Below are 21,892 nucleotides of genomic sequence, written 5' to 3'. Positions count from 1 at the left end.
CCAGTTATGTCATACATACATTTATAAGCACCCCCTCCCCATAAAGCGTTATGGGGTACACTGTCACACATGGGTGCTACAGAAAACCAACGGAAGATATTTCTCCCAAATTAAGAGTCAAATAGGATGTGAATGAAAATTATCAGCCATAAGGGAACTAATTCAATCAATGTATCTTGAAAAAGATGAGGCTGGTCATCAAGAAAACTTCCTTTGTAGAAATATAGTTGTAATGGTATCATGTTTTGTTCGCTAACATAGTTGTCTATTACCCACAAACTTCCTTGGCTTCCCAGGGTATGTCTACACTGCAATTAAAATCCTACAGCTAGTCCATACCTGCTGAATTGGTCTCAAAGGGCTCAGGCTAAGGGGCTGTTTAATTGCAGTGTAGACATTTGGGCTTGGGCTGGAGTCCAAGATCTGGGACTCTCCCACGTCACAGAGTCCCAGAGTTTGGGCTCCAATCTTAGCCTGCATGTCTACCCAGCAACTAAATAGTCCCTTATTCTGAGCCCCGCAAGCCCAAGTCAGGCACGTTAATATGAAAAATCCAATAATAGTAAAATATTTAAAACTAGTGGCTTGAGCATTGGCCTGCTAAACCCAGGATTGCGAGTTCAATCCTTGAGGGGGCCATTTAGGGAACTGGGGTAAAAAACTGTCTGGGGATTGGTCCTGCTTTGAGCAGGGGGTTGGAGTAGATGACCTCCTGAGGTCCCTTCCAACCCTAATATTCTATGATTCTATGATTTCAATGGATCATCGTCCAATCTCCCTATCTAATCTTGCAGTTTTGTACCTTAAGGTAGTAGTTGATTTCCTAAAGTTAATACATATGAATGAATGAATGAATGAATGAATGAATGAATGAAAGGATCCTTTTTGTGCAGTATAGGGATTTAAACTTTAGGAGATCAAATACTACAGTAATATAGTGTGTATATCTATCTATCTATCTATCTATATTTCTTCCTCTGATTTTCCAACAGCACTAGACAAGTACTTCAAGATACATATGGTGTATAACTGATATAGATATGGAGTATACCTGGTAAATGGTGAGCTATGCAAAACTAAAATCAAGAACTGTTAGTACATGGATTAAATCTTTTAAGGAATTACTGTATATGTACAGTACATAATTCAAATAAAAGTCTTGCTTACTCTGTTGACAGTATAACAGAATATCTAATTTTAATTAGGATTTAACAGATTGCTAATCTATAGCAAACATTAAACTACTGACTAAACTACTTCATATTTTTCAGGAGCTAACTTTTCATTAGCCTGATGTGCTATGACTCACAGCCAAAATCCCATTTGATCTAAAAGACAAATCTCATACAGACATGGAATATTGATCCTGCAAGAAAAAGGACCCCTAGAACTCACAATATGATATCATATATATGACTTTGAGAAAAAGGGATAATGGCATTTACATTTTTTACCCTGAAAATGTAGTGGTTTGCAAATAGACTTGAGGAAAGCAGCCTCTTTATACAGTTTATCCAATGACAAATAAGTAGAATTAGTGCCATTAAAACAGAATGTTTACCACCTCACATGATTTATTTTTAAAGAGGTAGTCCTTACACTTAGAATGGGAGAAACAGAATTTAATGTGGTAAATGGAAATACTGCAGGAGACAAATGTGCAGTTTTTATCTGTGCCCTCTTTGTCTCCAAAAAGTGTGGCTCTCTCAGAACATCATGTAGCACAGACATTTTTCTAACTGCTTGACTTTTGGGGGTGTCATATCCTGAGTAGCACAATAGTGCAAATTAATGCCTAGAATGAAGACCCCCCTTGCTCACCTTGATGAACATATACACTAGTTTTTCCATTGAAGACACTGGGACTAGGCATGTAAGTGCTCAGTCAGGGTTGCAAATCCAAGCCTTAAAAGAACAGTATTATCTTACTGGGCTTGATCCAAACTCCCCTGGAGCGAATAGGAGTCTTTCCATTGACTTCAGTGAGCTTTGGAAAGCCTGTAATGGTCAAATCTGCTCAACGTCAGCTCACATAGCAAAAATAACAAAGTTTCAAATCCTAACAAGATAATTACTAACTTATTAGTGGATACTATTGCACCTTCACTGGAAGAGGGTTGTTCCAGAAATGACAATACAGCCTGGCAGGTCAGTTTGTTTAAACAAAACAGAATAATGTCTGTGCACATGTAGGAGGAGGATGTGATAGTATATATCTGCATGTGTTAACTGCAATTTAGATCATTTGTATTTCTATTTGGTCACTGTGGTGTATATTATATCACTGGTTTATATTGATGTAAACTAATACTGTAGTATCAGGGATATCTCAAACCACTCCCACCTCTAACCTACTAGTGGGAAAGGGAACAATATAATATTCAAAAACAACAAGGAGTCTGGTGGCACCTTAAAGACTAACAGATTTATTTGGGCATAAGCTTTCGTGGGTAAAAACCTCACTTCTTCAGATGCATCTTGTTGTTTTTGTAGATACAGACTAACACGGCTACCCCCTGATACTTAATATAATGTTCAGTATTACCTTACTAATATGGATAAAATACTAGCACAGAGTTAGCACAAAGACAGTGATGGGTATGATATAAGGACCCGGATATACAAGCAGATATGTACAGCAATGTGGCCAACTCCCATGATTTTATCACAAGTCTCTCAATTTTGGATGCTTTTTCTTAAAGCCCCCAGTCCTGGAAGCAGGCAATTAAGTGAAAATCTCAGTTTTTGTTTTTTTTTTAAAGAGTAAGTTTCTAGCCCTCAAGATTGCTGAGAAAAGCTTGAAAATTTGATCCAAGTAAACCCAAATGGTTCAGAGAGCAGGCCAAGAAAAACAATCAAGTTCATTGTTTTAAAAATCTCTTCATTTTTAAGCCCATCTCATTATTTGGGGCCTGACTCATGATTGTTGGCTCCGTGGGGATGGCAATTGGTATTTGTATAATCTCCTGGCAGTTTCCCTTGCTTTCTAAAATGGCGCAGCCAACCTGCATGTTTTCTCATGTTTTCCAGAATTTCTGGATCCAGTTGTCACAGTCCAAGGCAACTGCACCTGTATTTCCCCTCAGTGGTCCAGTGAGGGCACCCACCCTCAGGCTTCCAGCTCCCCAGCTGCTGCCTCTCTTGGGTGGAGACCCACATCTCACTCCTTTCAGAGCAGAGTATGTCCAGGCTCCACAGTTCCCTGCCTTCACTGTGTATTTCCCAGCACAGTCTGCCTAAACAGACCCGCGCACTTTCTCTTCAGAGACTGATAACAGAAGGATTGCTGCAGATTATAAGTTATCACACAGCAGTTCCTATGTAAGCCTACTTTATTCTCAAGGGAAAAGCACTACAGAGAAAACATATGAAAAACAATAAAAACCTATACACATGCTAATAAATTTACCAGGAACCCAACATGGATTCTGACAGGCCCAGTCCTTCCAACCTTACCCTAAGGATTGGGGCCCTCCATGAGCAGGGTCCTGTCTGTTTGCTGGATCAGGAAGAAGGCCCTGAGTCCATCTAAAATGAGGTTAATTTTCCAAAAGTTTTTTCTTTGTCTGTTGATCTCCGGAGAATCCAGTTTGAAATAATATGTGCATATCTATCCGAGAGGGACGGCTTCACAGGCTGATAACAAGGAAGTTTAGTAGCATCCCCGCTTCTTACTAGAAAAGGTACATACAATGCCACAGCAACACATACACAATTGCATTTTCAATACAATAGACCCCAAAGGTATTAACCCTAATTCAATCAAGGTTATCTTAATTCCATAAGGTTTCTTCAAGATATGGTCAATCTGTCATACCAGTTATTCTTTGATCTTTTTTTCGTGCAACTTCATTTCTGAGATGTGGAGATAGACAAAAACTGAGGCTTATGGAAATATAGAACATCCTCTATTGTGGCAAAACACGAAATACAGACTGAAGCTTCCTATACTTTAGTTTCTCAGGATGTTCTGTCTAGTCTTCCTTAGTGGTTTGCGGGACTTCATTTTGGTTCACATATTGCTTAACAACCCAGTGACTGGATTGGAATGGTGTGGTAGGTTTTTCATTAATGGTGAAAAATTATTTTGCATCTCATTTTTCATTTTAATGCAGTTACTGTCTGTTGATATGCCATGCCAATGAATAAAATGAGTTTCCAATTATCACTCAAGCAATGCCATGAAATTAAATTTGAGTATGATTTCATTTGATAGTTAAAATAATATAACCCACCTGTTTCTTCTCCAAGAAGAATAAATTGCCATCTCTGATTTTTCTTATGTCGTTTCTTATCCTAGTTATATTTAAGTTTTCAGGACCTGGATACTTACTCTACACCACTGTTTATTTGGTCTGGTTTTGTTTTCCTTCTGGCACCATGACTCCTCTGTCCTAAGCAATATGTTTAAATACTACTGGCAGAAGGCAGTCAGTTACTCCTGAAAGCATGCATGATACAGGGACAGGATTTTTTGCATCACTCATTTAGAATCAGCCTCATGGCTACACCCTTTTACATTTCATCTTGCTACTTCTGTGTTTACAGGGAGATCATTTCATGTGGTAGATGTAGCCATGGGTCACTGACAATTCAGTACAGACTTACACTTCTCTGTACATGAGTTTCTAATAGGCAATGGTTATCTTGGCCTGCAACCAGTCAGGAGTATCCCATTAGCACATATTTCCATAACTAATCACCAGCCAATAATTTTTAATATTTTCAATCAAGAACAACTCTATGTATACAAATTATTCACACGATATGCCAAAGAAAATCAATTTTTATTAAAATGACACTAGTTTTGATTGAAACACTGTGTGTGTGTGTGTGTGTGTGTGTGTGTGTGTGTGTGTGTGTGTGTAAAAAGGGGTATAAAATTGGGCTTTGCCAGGTAGCTACTAGTGTCAGGATCCTTAATTCACTTTAACTGTCTTATGATCAGAGAAGAGCAACCAACGGTGTCATTAAAGAGCTAATTTTTCTTCAAGCAAAACTGTCTATGGGATTTTGACAATAGCTGTGCTGCTTGCATAACAAACACTCATACTAGTCTTTAACATAATCAAACCAAGTACTCAGGGCCAATGGAAAGTTAGGAATATGACAAATGCATTCAGATCCTCCATATAGATCTGGACACTGTAGAACGGGGGAGTGAGAATAAAGGAGTCCATAGAGGGTGATGAGAGGGACCATCAACAAGCAAAGAAAAGCGGGGAATTGTTTCAAGGGTTGAGGCAAATATCAGGAAGGAATCTGAGGTAGCTTAACAAAAGGAACCAAAAAGGGAAGAAGAAGAGAGCAAGGATGGGTGGGAAGAGTCTTTGTGGACATCGGATTGTAGCAGGAGGACACCAGTTTCTTTCATTATGAAGATGGCTGACATCTCAGTTTTAAGTACAGTAAAACCTGCCAAGAGTGATCACTCGTGGGAGTTAGCAAAAGTGGTCACTTGTAAGAGGTGGTCACTCTTCAAAGGTTTGCACAGCAGAGACTGATGGCATTCCAGGGCTTCTGCAAATAGTCACTCATGACAGATGGTCTCTCTCTACAGAGGGGGTCTCTAAGGCAGGTTTTACTGTATTTGAAACCAGTGTTAATTTTTGTAATCAGGTTCATGTGGAGATGAATCTGGCAAAATTGCTAGATTCATGTATGAATCAATTACAGCTCAGGGATTCGCCTTGTCCCTATAGTATTGGGTATATTTAAAAATACCTGTTGGTTCTAGCACGATTCATATTATGTGTAAATAATCTCTCTACGATAGGTAGGCTAGCTATCAAGATGATAAAAAGCATTTTAAGTGTGCCCACTGTATGAAGGTGCTCTACTTCAATGAGCATTTCTGCACTTTGTTATTCTCAGACTGTGCTTTCATTAATTCAGAAAGTTACTTCAAGCCCATATGGAGAGCTTTATGTTTTTGAAAAGTCATTGCATAGAACACTGAATTTATATACAATTTTGCCTAAGGAGAACGGAATTATTTTTCTTGTGCCAGATAAAAAGCACCTCAAATTTCCCCAGAGGAAACAGGAGCCTATGCTATCAAAGCTTGGCTTCCAAGGGAAAATGCCACCTGGACAATATTATCATGGTAGGATTTGGTATAACCAATGAGATCAGAGAGGAGTGTTCACAACATTCACTGCTTCTTATATAGCAAACAGTGGTGTTAGTCATAATAATGGCCTCTCTCCTCCCACTCTCTGTTAATCTCCCATGACAATACAATGCTGCTAGTGAAGTCAAAATCCTCTTAAATCCTAACATTAGATTATAAAATAAATTGAAGTAATCAAATGTAAGCACAGAGATTCATACCTTATTTTAGATCTGTGGAATATTCTTTACAGCACACTAGACTTTTCACATAGTACGTTCAGTTGGACCAGACATTATGATTTAAGTACCACATGCCAAATTCTCAATTGGGGTAAACATTAAAGTAAATGGAGCTGCACCATTTTACACCAGCTAAGAATCTGACCCCAAGACAATCTTGGAAAGTGTATACCTAAACCAGCTGACTGTGCTGCGCCACCAGCTTCTATAGTGGCCAAACTAAAGAGCTCTCAGAGGTTATTTCAACCCAGTGCTGAAGTAATGCCCAGTGAATGTTACACATGAGCACCATTCACACACACCCCATCGGGACATGCAGGAACAGAAGGAACTATTTCACAGTGCAGTCACTGACTTTGTTCAGAGCCACCCAGGCCCTACTCCCTTGAACCTCCTTCCTGCACCCAGAACCTTTGGCACAGTAGATGACACCAGTTCCACTGCCGAAGGACCCTCTGCAGCAGCAGACAAAGGGTCTGGGTATGCTTCTAATAGTGTCTATTGAAAAAATAATATTTAAAGTAAAATTCACCACCAGAGGACAAATTTTGAGTCTACCAGCTTTTTAGCTGTTGTGTATTTCCTTCATATAGGACAAAGGACACAGGTACAGAGGAGATTATTAAATGATTGTAGCTTCATTCATTGTGGCCACTGCATTTCCACTAGCACTGACTTGCCCACATTGTAGTAGGAAATCCAAAATACTACAGGGCTAGAGACTGCTTTTGGCACTAAGTATCCTGTATGTTGTAACCTTTATTATTCATAATTAGTCTCGGAAAGATTAGATTTTTATGGGTAAATGTTGATAAATGTTGATTTCACTGTACACACACAAAATGATGAAAAAATATGTCCATCTATAACAGACATTTACAGATAGGCAAAGGGGGGAAATGCTGCTGGAGAACTTATTAGAGTTTGATTTAAGGCTATTTATTATGTATATATTTGATGTGATTTTGACAATTAGTGTCTTAACAGATTTAAAGCTTTAACTTTTTGAATCTCAGCTTTTACTATAAAAGAATAATCATTGTCTGTCCCTCACAAGTGCCCAGAACTGAACATTTAAAATCAATTAAAAATGCTTAAACCCCATAATGTTGCTCAACTGGTGAATATTTGAATAAATAAAATAAAAAAATCTTAAAATAGTGATATTTTCCATTGAAATTATTTAAAAAATTGAATTCTGCCAAGTCTAGTCATAATATAACCAAAACCATGTGCTGGGGATGGAGCCAAAGCAGTTTCTCCAGCACTCAGCACAATTGCCATGGTATGAAAGAGAAAAAGAACAAACAGGGAAGAAGAGGCAGTACAAAGAAAGAAGCTGTGGAATGAGAATTGATTGTGCTTTGGATTGTGATCTCCTGATTTGCACTAGATAAAGCAACTGGCACCTGGGCTTGTATTCCAGATGGATTGCCATTTGTCTGACTATAGAGGAGCTCTTTTGGATGGGCAAGCCAGTGATGGCTTTTGAATGTTGCAGCTAGCAATAGCAGCTGTTTTTTACAGTATGGAGGGTACAGAGGTAGGGTTCTGTTGCATAAATAGAAAGGAAGCAACGAGCCTGATTCCTCTCCATGTCACGGTGTTTCAGCAGCATTATTCCTTTTTACATCCCCTACCCCGACACTATTTCCCTATTCGATTCTCTGCCCTGCTCCATAATACCATTTTACAGTTGGATCAAGGTCAGGGCATGAGACCAGAAAGAGGAAATAGCCTAAATAGTGACATCACATTCACACAGTGAAGACAAACAAACAAACTAGAGATCGTTAATCTGAAAATGGATGTAGCTATTTTGAAAATTTTGAGTAGTTTTCTGGGCAGCTCCTCAATGGTATCTTATAACCGGAGCTAGGAGAGAAAGAAGGGTAAATAGTTAAAACAAATCTCTTCCCCTACAGTTCTTTCCAAGGCAATTCCAAATAGCCCTTTACTAAATAACTCAAAAAAACTCAAACATCTTCTCATATTTTTAAGGTGTGATGGTCTGCTTGATAATTTACTCTGGATGGAGAAGACTTCAACCAATCTCTTAGATCCTAGATTATGTGCATCACATTCTGCATCAAGTCGATACGGCTGAAATCACTTGGTAACATGAACATGACAAAGGGGGCAGCTAGTGCAGCAAGGAAACCCATTTATTTAAGCAAAAGTCTTCAATCTCCTCTCACCCAAGTAAAATAAGCCCACGCTGGCTGGCTGTTACTAATAGTTTGAGCTAGCTGAGTAGTCAGAACTGTGCTGATGGCCTTTTTAAGGTTTCTAAACAGACCTATGTTCAGGGATTCCATTAGATCTTTTAACCCTTCTGTCATATAATACTATTATTCCTTATTATCTACTGTCTGTAGCAGAGGCGCCATCTTTCTTAGTTGACGGAGGGGTGCTCGACCCTCACTCTGCCCCAGCCCCAGCCCCAGACCCCACTCCACTTCTTCCCCCAGGCCCCCACCGCCTGCCGCTTCCCACCCCCACTCCACCCCCTCCCCATCTCTTTCTGCCCACCGTTCGTCCCTCTCCCCTCAGCACCTCCTGCATGCCGCTGAACAGCTGATTGCGACAGGTGGGAGGTGCTGGGGGGGGAGGGGGAGGAGCTGATCGGCAGGGCTGCTGGTGGGTGCTGAGCACCCCCTTTTTTTTTCGTGGGTGCTCCTGGGCTGGAGCACCCATGGAGTCGGCGCCTGTGGTTTGTAGTGCCCAAAGTGTGCTAGAGAAGACACGCTCCACATCCCAAAGTACTTAAAATCTATACAGAGCATGACACAAAAAGCAAATGCAAAATATAACAAAATGTACTGTGGGAAACAGGCCGTGGGAACAGAAGACAGGATTTTCAACAATGTCATATTGCGTTGGCCCAGATGCTGCAATGAGCTGTAGGAGGGTGGCCCTCTACTCAGAGATCCACCCACATGGAGCTCATTGCAGGATTAGAGCTTTAGAAAGGTATGACCACACAACTTTAGGGGTTTACATTTTGTTGATTTATATTTTAATTTTGACTAGTTTTTGCTTTTCGGTTTATTTTTATTATATAAAATATACACAGTGAACTTTGGTATAGTGAAACTCTATTTGTAGGGAAGGTGAATGAAAGTCCCAATTAGTTAAATGCATTCACAATGCGAAAAATTACAGTCCCAGTTACAGTGCACCTCTGCTTATGGTGAAGTTGTTCTGTGCCTGCGACTTTATTGTAACTACTGATTGTAACTGCCAGAGGCCCTTCCGTGCCTGCAGAACAAAGGGCAGGATTTGCACCTTAGAGCACACAACAAAATAAGCTGACTGTCTCTGTGGTGGAGCATCTCACAGCATTCCTAAATACGTTTATAATGTTACCAGTGCAGTAGGTGGGGAGGCCAGACACAATAGAAATGCCTAGCTTCTTATTTAGTGCATATTGGAAATCGTTACACTTTTATTTTAGAGAAAATATGGTTTATGTTTAGTTCATATTAACTTTCTCATGATTTTATGACATCTACAAATATATGATAGAGGAGCCTGAGATATAACTTGTCAGTCATATTTGTAAGTGCTTTGAACACTCAAAGTGAAGTAAATGCTACATATTATTATTATGCAAGTGCTAAGTACTATGATTATGGTAGTGAAAATGGTGTAGCAATTACAACTATAACATCCTAATGCAATGGGACTAACTAACCATTGCATTACTTCCGTTTTATTCCAGTGTAACATCACTAAAATCAGTTGAGTTATGGAGTGATCAATCAAGGCCAGTATATGGAGAACAGAGTCAAATAATTATTTTTTAAATTGTTTCTAATTGGTAACTCTCAATTACCCTTCAAACATAGGTTTTGCTCACTATAAATGTTATTAATGTGTACATTTTATGCTGTCGTGTTGTAGAAGCACCAGGTACAATATATGTTAATGCAGGGCAATGCAGATGAGAAACAATACACTTTTCCTTAGCACAAAATATTACCGGTGTTTACTCTATTTCAAATTAACTTTCATTTAGGTATGTGAATTTTACAAATATGATATGACAGCTTGAAATATTACTTTTGCAGCATGGACAAATGTCAGGAAAATTATCCATCTGTGCTCACAATGGCACCCAGCTGCATTGTTGCCTCCAGTAAGATGGTGTCTGATGTCACTCAAATGAACAGAAGCATTCATTTCTTTCTTGAGATTAAATAAGAGATATTTGTACATGACAGAATGTTTAATGTATGGTATATCACTCTGTGAGTTCTGTTTTCACCCTTGCATACTGTTATTTTTCTCCCACTGTTAAGATATGTCAATTTCAAATTCTGCCCACTGAACAGTTACATTACCTACCAACATATTGTGGTGTTCCTATTGCAGAATTTCCATGGGAATTAAGCAAATTGAGTAGGCATAATTTTTTGTCCACTGCAAATCTACTTTCTCATTACACAGAACAATAATAATCAGTTATTAAAAATCTGTGTTTCCATAAGCTTAAGAATGCCCAGTCAGAAATATCCATACTGTGAAATATCTCACTCTCCTACAGCTCTTACACATGAATAGCTAATAAGAATTTTGTTCAGGTTCATAAAGAAGAAACAGCTCATCAAGCAACTTGGTAAACACCTGAAAGAATGTAAACATTATATAAACCAAGCACTGCAAGAAAAGAATTATGCAGGAATTCAGAAATTATATTTAATTTCTATAATAACAGTAATAGCGTTTAGAGTGTTTTACATCTTCAGATCCCATTGCAAGCGTTAAGCAATTAATCAAATAAAATGAGTGCTGTAGATTATTTGCTGCAGCCAATTCTTAAGCAATGCTTTTTTTACCTCTCTAGCATTCTGATTCCCTGCATGTGTCCCATTTCATAAGGTCACATCAAGTTATGTTGTGTCAAATAGCATTTATTAACTCAGCCTAAACTCAGTCAGCATGACATATACTACATTGCACTTTGTATCAAAAATGAAAAGCAATTCCACTGATTTTTAAATGCATGCAAGGGCCAGCAGATACCTGGGTGATTTTCATATTTATTGCATACCAAGTTATTACATGGCAGGAACGACTCCACTTAAGATGTTCTCCAGCCATTTAAAATAACATTTCCCCTTTACTTTTAAAATTCAACCCACAAAGGATTGAAAGGTTGATTTTCTCCTCCTAGTAGGAGAGTAATACCAACTGATGCTAATAGGAATTACTGATGCACATCAATAGGGCACTAGACCCCTTCATTTTTCAGCATGGCTAGGACATACTGCTGTGCCACTTATATTCCAATTTGTGAAGAGTAAAAGCTCACCACAAAGACAGATTTTCCTTCTACTCTGCTGAGCTTATGTCTCATTAGAGTGTACACAAGGGGCAACAAAACTTAAAGATGTAAATTCTATGAGGGCTAGTCTACACTACCCGCCCGGATCGGCGGGTAGAAATCGATCTCTCGGGGATCGATATTTGCATCTCGTTGGGACGCGATAATCGATCACTGAATCGACGCGCGTACTCCACCAGCCCAGGTAGAAGTAAGCGCCGTCGACAGGGGAGCCGCGGCGGTCGATTTGCCCCATCCTCACAGCGGGGTAAGTCGGATCAGATACGTCAAATTCAGTTACGCTATTCCTGTAGCTGAATTTGCGTATCTGAAATCGATCCCTCCCCCCTCCCCCCGTAGAGTAGACGTAGCCTGAGTGTGGCCATGGCAAGAAAGACATGGAAGCAAGGGGACTTAAGAAGCAAAAAAGCTGGTTTACCTGATACTGTATAGCACTTTCCCAGTCTTAGAAATCCTCAGCAACTTGTTGTCCGTTGTAACATCATGGAAGTTTGCACCTTTCTCATTGGCAAAGAATAAATCAGGCTTCCAAATAGAGTCCAACATAGATGGATCCAAATCCAAGGAGTCATCGGGGTATTCACTGTAAGCCAGGCGTGAGTCATTCCACTGCTGTCTCAAAAAGATGTTCACTCTGTAGTCCTACGGAAATGCCATGCACAAAAGTCAATCTCTTGCCACGGTGAGAGTTCAGTTTAACTTTCCTGATGCTCACAATGATTTTAGGTTCAGTGCGGTACCAATGATATAATAAACCTACATATTACTCTTCCCTTTGAATGAGAGAGCTATTATTTAAAAATAAGGCAGTGCAAGTGGCATACTGCACCAAACTAGTGCAACAGGTACATTTTCCAAATCAAAAATGATAGTCCCTTTTCAGCTGATGAAGATAATATCATCTACAGCCATAATATTAACTACAACTCCCTATTCAATACTGTGGATTAACGTGAAGCTCAGAAATATCGAAGTATTACTAGCTGTAGAGTTTTCAGTAATCGCAATGTAAAATAAACAGGTATGAAAATATCCCAAAGAGTAACTTAACTCAATCATTCACAATCTGTAAATCAAGAGATTCCAGTGCTCCCGGAGATAGGTACTAAAAGCTTTTGATACAGTCTCCCACAATATTCTTTCCAGCAAGTTAAAGAAATATGGATTGGATGAATGGACTATAAGGTGGATAGAAAGCTGGCTAGATTGTCGGGCTCAACGGGTAGTGATCAATGGCTCGATGTCTAGTTGGCAGCCGGTATCAAGCAGAGTGCCCCAGGGGTCGGTCCTGGAGCCGGTTTTCTTCAACATCTTCATTAATGATCTGGATGATGGGATGGATTGCACCCTCAGCAAGTTCGCGGATGACACTAAGCTGTGGGGAGAGGTAGATATGCTGGAGGGTAGGGATAGGGTCCAGAGTGACCTAGACAAATTGGAGGGTTGGGCCAAAAGAAATCTGATGAGGTTCAAAAAGGACAAGTGCAGAGTCCTGCACTTAGGACGGAAGAATCCCATGCACTGCTACAGGCTGGGGACTGACTGGCTAAGCGGCAGTTCTGCAGAAAAGGACCTGGGGATTACAGTGGACGAGAAGCTGGATATGAGTCGACAGTGTGCCCTTGTTGCCAAGAAGACTAATGGCATATTGGGCTGCATTAGTAGGAGCATTGCCAGCAGATAAAGGAAAGTGATTATTCCCCTCTATTCGACACTGGTGAGGCCATATCTGGAGTATTGCATCCAGTTTTGGGCCCCCCACTACAGAAAGGATGTGGACAAATTGGAGAGAGAGTCCAGCGGAGGGCAACAAAAATGATTAGGGGGCTGGGGCACATGACTTACAAGGAGAGGCTGAGGGAACTGGGCTTATTTAGTCTGCAGAAGAGAAGAGTGTGGGGGGATTTGATAGCAGCCTTCAACTACCTGAAGGTGGGGTTCCAAAGAGGATGGAGCTTGGCTGTTCTCAGTGGTGGCAGATGACAGAACAAGAAGCAATGGTCTCAAGTCACAGTGTGGGAGGTCTAGGTTGGATATTAGGAAAAACTATTTCACGAGGAGGGTGGTGAAGCACTGGAATGGGTTACCTAGAGAGATGGTGGAATCTCCATCCTTAGAGGTTTTTAAGGCCCGGTTTAACAAAGCCCTGGCTGGGATGATTTAGTTGGGTTGGTCCTGCTTTGAGCAGGGGATTGGACTAGATGACCTCTTGAGGTCTCTTCCAACCTTAATATTCTGATTCTAATTCCATAGGAGCTGATTATGTGATATAATTTCTCCTATCTACATCTTAGTTCCTGTTCATAACCTTTGTGTACCTATTGTATGTTTTTCTCTGTGTGTTCTCTAATTCTCTACTCCTCCACATCTTTTCTACTTATCTTTATGTTAATTGCATTCTCCTGCCCAATAGCCTTTTAGTTACAACTGGGAGGACAGAAATTATTAAGTGGTTCATTTAGAGCTAACTTTAATACTGTGGCAAAACTGGCCATTAAGAGGGAATGTTATAACTATAACAGCATGTAGGTACTGATCCAAAGCCCATTCAAGTTGATAGGAAAGACAGTTACATATATTCTGAGTGTATCATTTCTAAAGAGGTTCCATGCTCAACAAATACAGGTGTGGCATTGATCGCTTTGTTGCTGTAGTTATATATTTAACTGACATCAAGCCCCCTACATTTAACTGCCCTGAGAATAGTTTATCAGAAATCCACATGCCATTCATCTTGAATATTTTAGTTTCAGAAATCTTTAAGGATATTAAAACTGATGATATTATCTGAAAGAAGAAATCTGTTAGTGAAAGGGACTCGAAATAATTCCATCTTCTGCACAAAAATCCTGCATTTAGGATTTATTCTGCAGTAGCTAGAATATATGAAAATGGCAGCAATATGCTTCTGACTTGGAAAATGTATGAGTTGACATTTGTTTAGTTAGGCCACTGAATTGCATAGTTTAAAGAATGTATCATCACTGAAAAATAAGATAATATTCTCCCTATGATTAGTGATGCTGTAAGTTATTAGCTAAATATGCAAACTCTGACGAATAAGCCCCTCCAAATTTGAGTTTCCCACTGTTCATTCACAAGGCTTGTGATGAAAAATGTGTTGCTGAACTGACAAAACATTTCAAACAGAGCCAAGTATAGCGACTGATGAAGCTCCTGAAACCATAGGATAATGTTTTGGGATTTCATTGGGAGCATGATTTTTTTTTTAATTTTGCCTATGTGAATATGAGCCAAATATGAGTGTCAGAGAGTAATAAGGGGCTGATACTGGGGGGCTGAGCTCATGGAAAGTCAATTATTAAAGGCACTGATAGAATTTTTCAAAGAAAAGCCTACATATATTTTTCACAAGCCATTTTTTTCTGTGCTATGGAGTTTCATATGGTTTATGATTAAACAAATATTTTGAGTTCTAAATTGCCAAAGCATCTTTGTATCACATACGGAGACAAACTCTAGATGTCTCCTTTACTCATTTTCTCAGCCTTAGAAATACAGTAATTATCTTGTAAATGTACATGGGACAATTTCCACTACAAAGATATGAAAATACTCTAACAAAATTACTACAGGAAAGAGGGGAAGTGCTAGCAGGGAAGAGGGGAGATTGCTTAGGACATAAAGTTAATATATTCAACTGTGTGAGTGGCTTTTAATTTCTCTGAAGTAGGACACATACTGAAGTTAAATGAAAGCAAAGGGATTTTTTATTTCCAGGACACTTCTATAATTGTTCACTTAAATCATTACAGTCTTTAAATTTCCTAAAAACCTATAAAAGAAATATGCTTTCATCAGCTGCAGTACACACTAATTTAGATTAGAAGGAATGAACTGCCAAGTACTTTTTGTTAGAAGAGTTAGTATAGGATGATATACATTATACCAAAGCTGAATTTAAATACCAACAGCCTTAAATGATCCTTTACTGACATAGCTGGAAGGATAATATTCAGATCGATCATTCTGGTATATTTGGAAATATTTTCTCAGCACATTTTTGTGAGAAGCAGAATAGCATTATTATAGCCCCTCTTTGTCTCTAATTATTTTTGCTTCCCGTCTTGATGAAAAATTAAAATGAAACACAAACTTTAAAAGGTAGTCCTGGATTTCTTTCTTTGCTGCCTCTTTGCAACAGGGTAAGCAGGAGGGTGTGGAATGCTAGGAGGACCGTAGGTTAAGTACAATGATACAGTATCTTGTCTAAAATTTTGTATTTCTCTGAGATTATGTTTTTTTGCTGATGCTATGAATATCATCCTGGAAAGCAGTCTTTTCTGAGAATGATATCACAATTTGGCGTATCGGACAGCACATAGACTCATAGACTCATAGACTTTAAGGTCAGAAGGGACCATTATGGTCATCTAGTCTGACCTCCCGCATGATGCAGGCCACAAAAGCTGACCCACCCACTTTCCCTTAACTCAGCTGTTGAAGTCTCCAGATCGTGATTTAAAGACTTCAAGTCACAGAGAATCCTCCAGCTTGCGACCCCTGCCCTATGCTGCGGAGGAAGGCGAAAAACCTCCAGGGCCTCTGCCAATCTACCCTGGAGGAAAATTCCTTCCCGACCCCAAATATGGCAGTCAGTAGAACCCCGAGCATACAGGCAAGATTCTCCAGCCGGACCCTCATTTTACCAGCGATGGCACGTTATTGCCTAATTGACTAAAATCACGTTATCCCATCAAACCATTCCCTCCATAAACTTATCTAGCCTAATCTTGAAGCCAGAGAGGTCTTTTGCCCCCACCGTTTCCCTCGGAAGGCTGTTCCAAAATTTCACCCCTCTGATGGTTAGAAACCTTTGTCTAATTTCAAGCCTAAACTTCCACATGAGTTATTTGGTAAATTCCTGAAGGCAGGAATGGGTGGAAGGTATTAAACCACTCACAGAGGGCTGATTTACACCAGCTGAAGAACCAATTCACAAACTTTAGCTAATTGCATTTGCTGGTGTCACAGAGACATGAGGTCTGAACACAGGACTGGGAAACAAAAACTCCAAGTTCTAATCCCATCTGTGGCCCTGGGCAAGTCATTTAACTTGTTTACCTCGGTTCCCCACTACCAAGTGGGGGTAACCGCACACACTTTTTCACAAAGGAGGGTTGAATATTAATTATTGTTGTTAATATTATTATTATTTATTAGTTGATAGTCAAAAATTCTTTGAGGATTACGGGCTCAACCCATGGATGCACCAAGTTAATACTAGACACAGCTCAGGAAATTGGCTGCGCAGAAAGGGCGGTAGAAGGTCTTGGGCCAGCTGGGGACCAAAATAGCCAGCAATGTGACTTAGAAGAGCTGCAGGACTGTTCTAAATTACTCGGACTGCAGACAGCTGCTGTGCTAGCTGGAGATCTGTCAGAGTGCCGTGCATTCCGTGGGGCTTTTTTCCATCCCACCCTTCCCCCAACAGGGCTTTCTTCACCCAAGGATGTGATTCAGGTGTCTGGGGGAATCAGCTGCCCCTCCCAGCCTCAGCAGCACAATGCATTTGCAAGAGGGTCAGAGAACTATGCTATATAAATTCTAAATATTAATATTATCTGGCAGAGAGTTGTTAAATGACCTGTTGTAGGGCCCTGAATCAGCCAGGTGCTTGAGTACACAGACTTCTGTGAGACTACTCATGTACTTAATGTAATGCACATGCTTAAATACCTGGCTGAACCAGGGCCTAAGTGGCTAACTTGGCGTCCCATTTTTTATAGTGAAAAGATGACACTGTCCATGCAGCCACAACAAAGTTCTATTGCACTTTACCAGTTGTAAAGAAAGGGCTAATTTATTTGCTGGATTAAGTGGGTGGAATGCCACTGAAGCCAGCAGAGAACTTATCCCAAATGTCAACCATTGATTAAAGTACACACCAGCAATACAATATCCTTGCAATTAGGCATGTCTATAATGAACAATTAGTTTGTCAATCTATAAACTGCTCTTAGCTTCTCCATGGGCAATAGCTAAAAACCCCTGGTCATTAGCTACAATGAACAACTGAATTCTCTGGCAGTGTTGCTCAACTTGAGATAGATTACTCATCTATGATATTTAATCACAGCTATTTCATGCTGAGGTTTTACTAATTAATTCTGCACGTGTAAAAGCATTCAAAATAGTTATGTCAGTGGACCAACTTCATCCCCGCTGTATCTCTGCTTTGATCAGTGGAGTTACATGAAGGATGAGTTGGCCCACTCTTCATAACATAAGGCCTGATCCAAAGTGAAGACAATGAAAAAACTCCCATTGACATAAAACGGCTTTGTATCAGGCCCTTTGTTATCTACCACTGTTCTGGCATAATGTACATCATCCTCACAGGGAAGAAAACAATTTCCTTTGGAATAAAAAAAAAAGTGAGACCGTCCCATTTGTGTAATACAATTCAGAAGAATTAACAAGGCTGCATTTTGTCTCTATGGATCATTTCATAGAATTGAGAGTGAAAACTCACAGCAGAACTGCAAGCTGTGTTTTATAAACTGAATTTTTTTTAAATAAATATTTTTCATAAATGCATACTTCAAAATGTATTCATACCATTACAAATTAAAAAAACCCAAAGCTGAGAAATTTCAGTAAATTAGGGTAGTAAACATGTAAGGTGGAATTTTCAAAAGTCCTTAGCATTGGCTTAACTCTGCTCCCATTGAAATCATCAATAAAACTCCCACTGATTTCAAAGGGAGTGGAGTTGGGCTAATATGGAGGGTTTTTTTTAAGAAAAGCCCACCAACAAAATACAAAATTAACTTCAGTTTCCCACCAACCTTTCATCATTAGTCCAAAGGTATCAAACTATGCAGTCATTTCAAAACCACTGCTGACTGTGAACACAGAACCTGTTACTGTTTAAGGACAAAGGGCCCATTCCACCAGTTTACCCAGGGTCAAATTGTTCTCATGCATTCAGATCACATGAAATTCACCCCTCTGCAGGGGACTTGCACAAGGTATATCCACCACTTAAGTTCCATTTAAACCTTCAAAAGAGGGCTTGAGTGGAACTTAAGTGAGGCAAGAGACTTATGCTGACCTACAGGTTGAATTTCACTCCTGTATCCGTCCTACTCAGAAGTCAGAAATTATGCCTGTTGGTGTTAATAAGAATTTTGCCTGAGCAAATACTGCAGAATTGGGCCCCAAATCCTGCCTTTCTCCCAGTGAGCTCATCTGAGAGCCGAATTTGGTCCCCAAAGGTTTTCAATATGCCTCTTCCAAGCAATGTTCTGAAAATATCGCCTTTAGTACTTAAAACCTAAGTACTTTAAGCATTTTGGTCCTCTGAGACATGAGTGTCTTCTTTTGATTTTCAATCTAATGTATAACCTACTTACAATTTTTTTATTTTTTTTATTTTAGTTTTATGTCAAAATCATCAAGAGCATTTGATGGGAACAAAATGAGTTCTAGATAGCAAAAAAAAGCCCTCATTATTTATCACAAGGGATGCAAAACTTTTCAGCACATAATTAAATTTACTTTGGAAAGCAAAGTAGATGAGCAGTAATTGATGCCTGCCTCTAGGAACATTTTACAAACATACTCTAAACTAATCATTAATGCGATAACAGTATTAGGAAAATCAATATCAAACGGCTGAAACAGCACCCACTTTAACAGAACTCATTCAACACTATCTGCAGATATTATGAATAAAGCAAAACAAGGAAGCCAACAGTCTTTGTTTTCATTTACTTGAGTGTTTAGCTTTTTTCAGCAGAATGTGTTAATGAACATTGAAAAGGTGCACATTAACATATTTGATAGATAATAAAATGCAATGAGGGGATTTAATCAAAGCAATGAAGGAGTCTAATTAATGCAATCAGCATTAGGTCGTGCAAATATTTTCATTGAATGCCATCTTGTAAAGCCAGTGACGTGCAGGATTTTTGCTACTTAATGCTGTGCCTCTCTCTCTATGTGCTAAGACCAACAGAAAAATGTGTGACTGAATGCAAAACCCATGACTATGTGAATAGAACTTTCTTCTCAGAATCCTTTAAATTTAGGAAATCTTACCAAGACTTTAAGGATACTGAAAATAAAGTCTGTTGATTGTTATAAATTATGTGGTATTCTGATTTTTCCCCTCCCTCTCAGTTTCAATGTTGTTTTGATTTTCTTGTCAAGGTCATTTTAAAAGACTATGTATAAATACTGTAAGTATTTTCTGTAATGCTTTTCAACCTTTTTCATTTGCGGACCCCTAAAAAATTTCGAAAGGAGTTGCGGTCTCCTTTGGAAATTCAACCTGTGGTCCCTCACTATAGAAGTCTTACACTGAAAACTGACTGAACAGAATTCAGCTATAAATGTTGCACAGGCTTGACATGGCATTTGATGCAACGTGAGAAAGGGCGCTAAACTGTGGGTTTCTATGGTAACAACAATAATCCCGGGTTTTGACCTGTAGGTGGGGGTATTCACATACTTTTGATTGATCAGAAAAATGGAATGCCTTTTCTGGGATCTGAAACTTTATTTTCACTGTCACCTTTTGCGGACCTCTTAGACATAGTTTGCGGATCCCCAGGCTCCGCGAACCACAAGTTGAAAACCACTGCAGTAAATTATAATCTATACTGCCTCCACTCTGCTGTATCCCCTTATTGTTTATATTGGGGACACTCTCTTTCCATATTATGTAAGAAAGTTGCCTAGTTTGTTAAAAATGCAGTTCATTGATTCTTTAGTGAAAAGTTAGATAGAGGTTTTTCAAAAGCACCAAAGGATTTAGGAGAATAAGTCCCACTCATTTCTGTAGGACTTGAGCTCCTAAATCTCTTCAGTGCTTTTTAAAATTTAAAATGATGGCATAATTTAAATAAATATTTAAATCGGGTATCTATTAACTAGCTAAGATACACACATGTTCTTTCAGAATGCAAACATTTCAGGGCAACATTTATAACCATATTATTTAAAACCTGTGCTTGATTTGCCATGTCTTTTTATAGATAATGTGTTTGATGTTGATTATAGGGGTTTGATCCTGCCAAGCGCTGAGAAATCTCTACTGTCTTTGACTTCAGCAGGTCTATAAGGCACTCAGCAGCATAGGATGGATCCATAAGGGGACTAAACAACACAGTGTCAGAACTGCTGTGTGATTACTTCAGAATAGCTCACAGCTCTTTCTTTAAACTGGTGCACAGGAATCTCATTGGATTTTGTTGTGGAGTGAGATATATTCTCATTTCAATGGGGTTGTGAATACACCTGATTTTTAGGGAGGAGCGGGCAGGGGAAGGTTAAATCTGAATCCAAATTGCAATATGTAGCTAACCTTATCTATAGTAGACTGAACTAAATCCCTGGATCCAAATACTCCAGAATTTTCACGTATTCAAAATATGAATTCATTCTGTGGTGCCAACCCATTTCTAGTTTCTGTAGTGGGTTGAACACTTAAAGTACTATGGACAGGACTCCACCACACTCAATCACCGTAGCTTGGCTCCATGTATAGTCCCATCAAAGTCGATAGGCCTGTTTGTAGCGTAAGAATCCATGAATGGAAAGATGGCCAAATACTACCTGTCCGGAGCGCTATGCTATTTTAAAAAAAGTCCCTTCAGCATCAACAGGAATTATGAGCACTAGAAGGGAGCATGTGCACCAAAAGTTCTTCTCTTTTTAAATTATAGTAGAGATGTATGAATCTCAGCACTTAAGGTTCACAAGGATTTGTGAGGAATCTGTTCTTTGAACCTAATTGTATAGATTAACATCCACTCCACTTTGCTTTGAGATGTCGGGTTCAAACAAAAGCAAAGACTCAAAGCAAATCTGGGAGAAAATTGTCTCAGTCTACCTGATGTTGGGTTGAGTTTTTCCTGGTTTCAATCTCAAAACCATAAATAGGCCAAATTCACTTAAATGTAGTTAAGATTGCCCCTATAGGTTCACACATGTTTTGGTGAAATGGTCAAAGTTTCCCATCTGTAACAAAACCTGAAGTCAGAAGAATTGTATCTGGTTCATTTCAGTTTCATTACTGAAATGTCACACAACTCTAATTTATAGCCCTGGAGATTACTAAAATATGTAAAGCTCTAATTGTAGCATTATGATGCAAATGTGAGACAGAGCCATCAGACATTTCTCTTAGAGTTAACCTTGATTTCCATGTGTATATCC

At 39.2% G+C, this 21,892-nt stretch overlaps 1 protein-coding gene across 2 annotated transcripts in view; it reads right to left on the bottom strand.

Annotated features, from left to right (window-relative positions):
• Positions 1 to 21,892, bottom strand: part of LOC113406148 (glycine receptor subunit alpha-2) — a 162,624-nt gene that overhangs the window by 104,942 nt on the left and 35,790 nt on the right. For both annotated transcript variants that reach the window (XM_026649104.1, XM_026649107.1), the window contains exon 4: positions 12,123 to 12,346. In XM_026649104.1, the coding sequence (XP_026504889.1) occupies positions 12,123 to 12,346 (224 nt within the window). The remainder of the gene's footprint in view (positions 1 to 12,122; positions 12,347 to 21,892) is intronic.

This window comes from Terrapene carolina, unplaced genomic scaffold (genome assembly GCF_002925995.2).
Source record: "Terrapene carolina triunguis isolate 2854851 unplaced genomic scaffold, T_m_triunguis-2.0 Scaffold23, whole genome shotgun sequence".
NCBI lineage: Eukaryota > Metazoa > Chordata > Testudines > Emydidae > Terrapene > Terrapene triunguis.
Note: the sequence above shows the minus strand (reverse complement) of the source record. Positions and strands in the feature narration are given on the sequence as shown.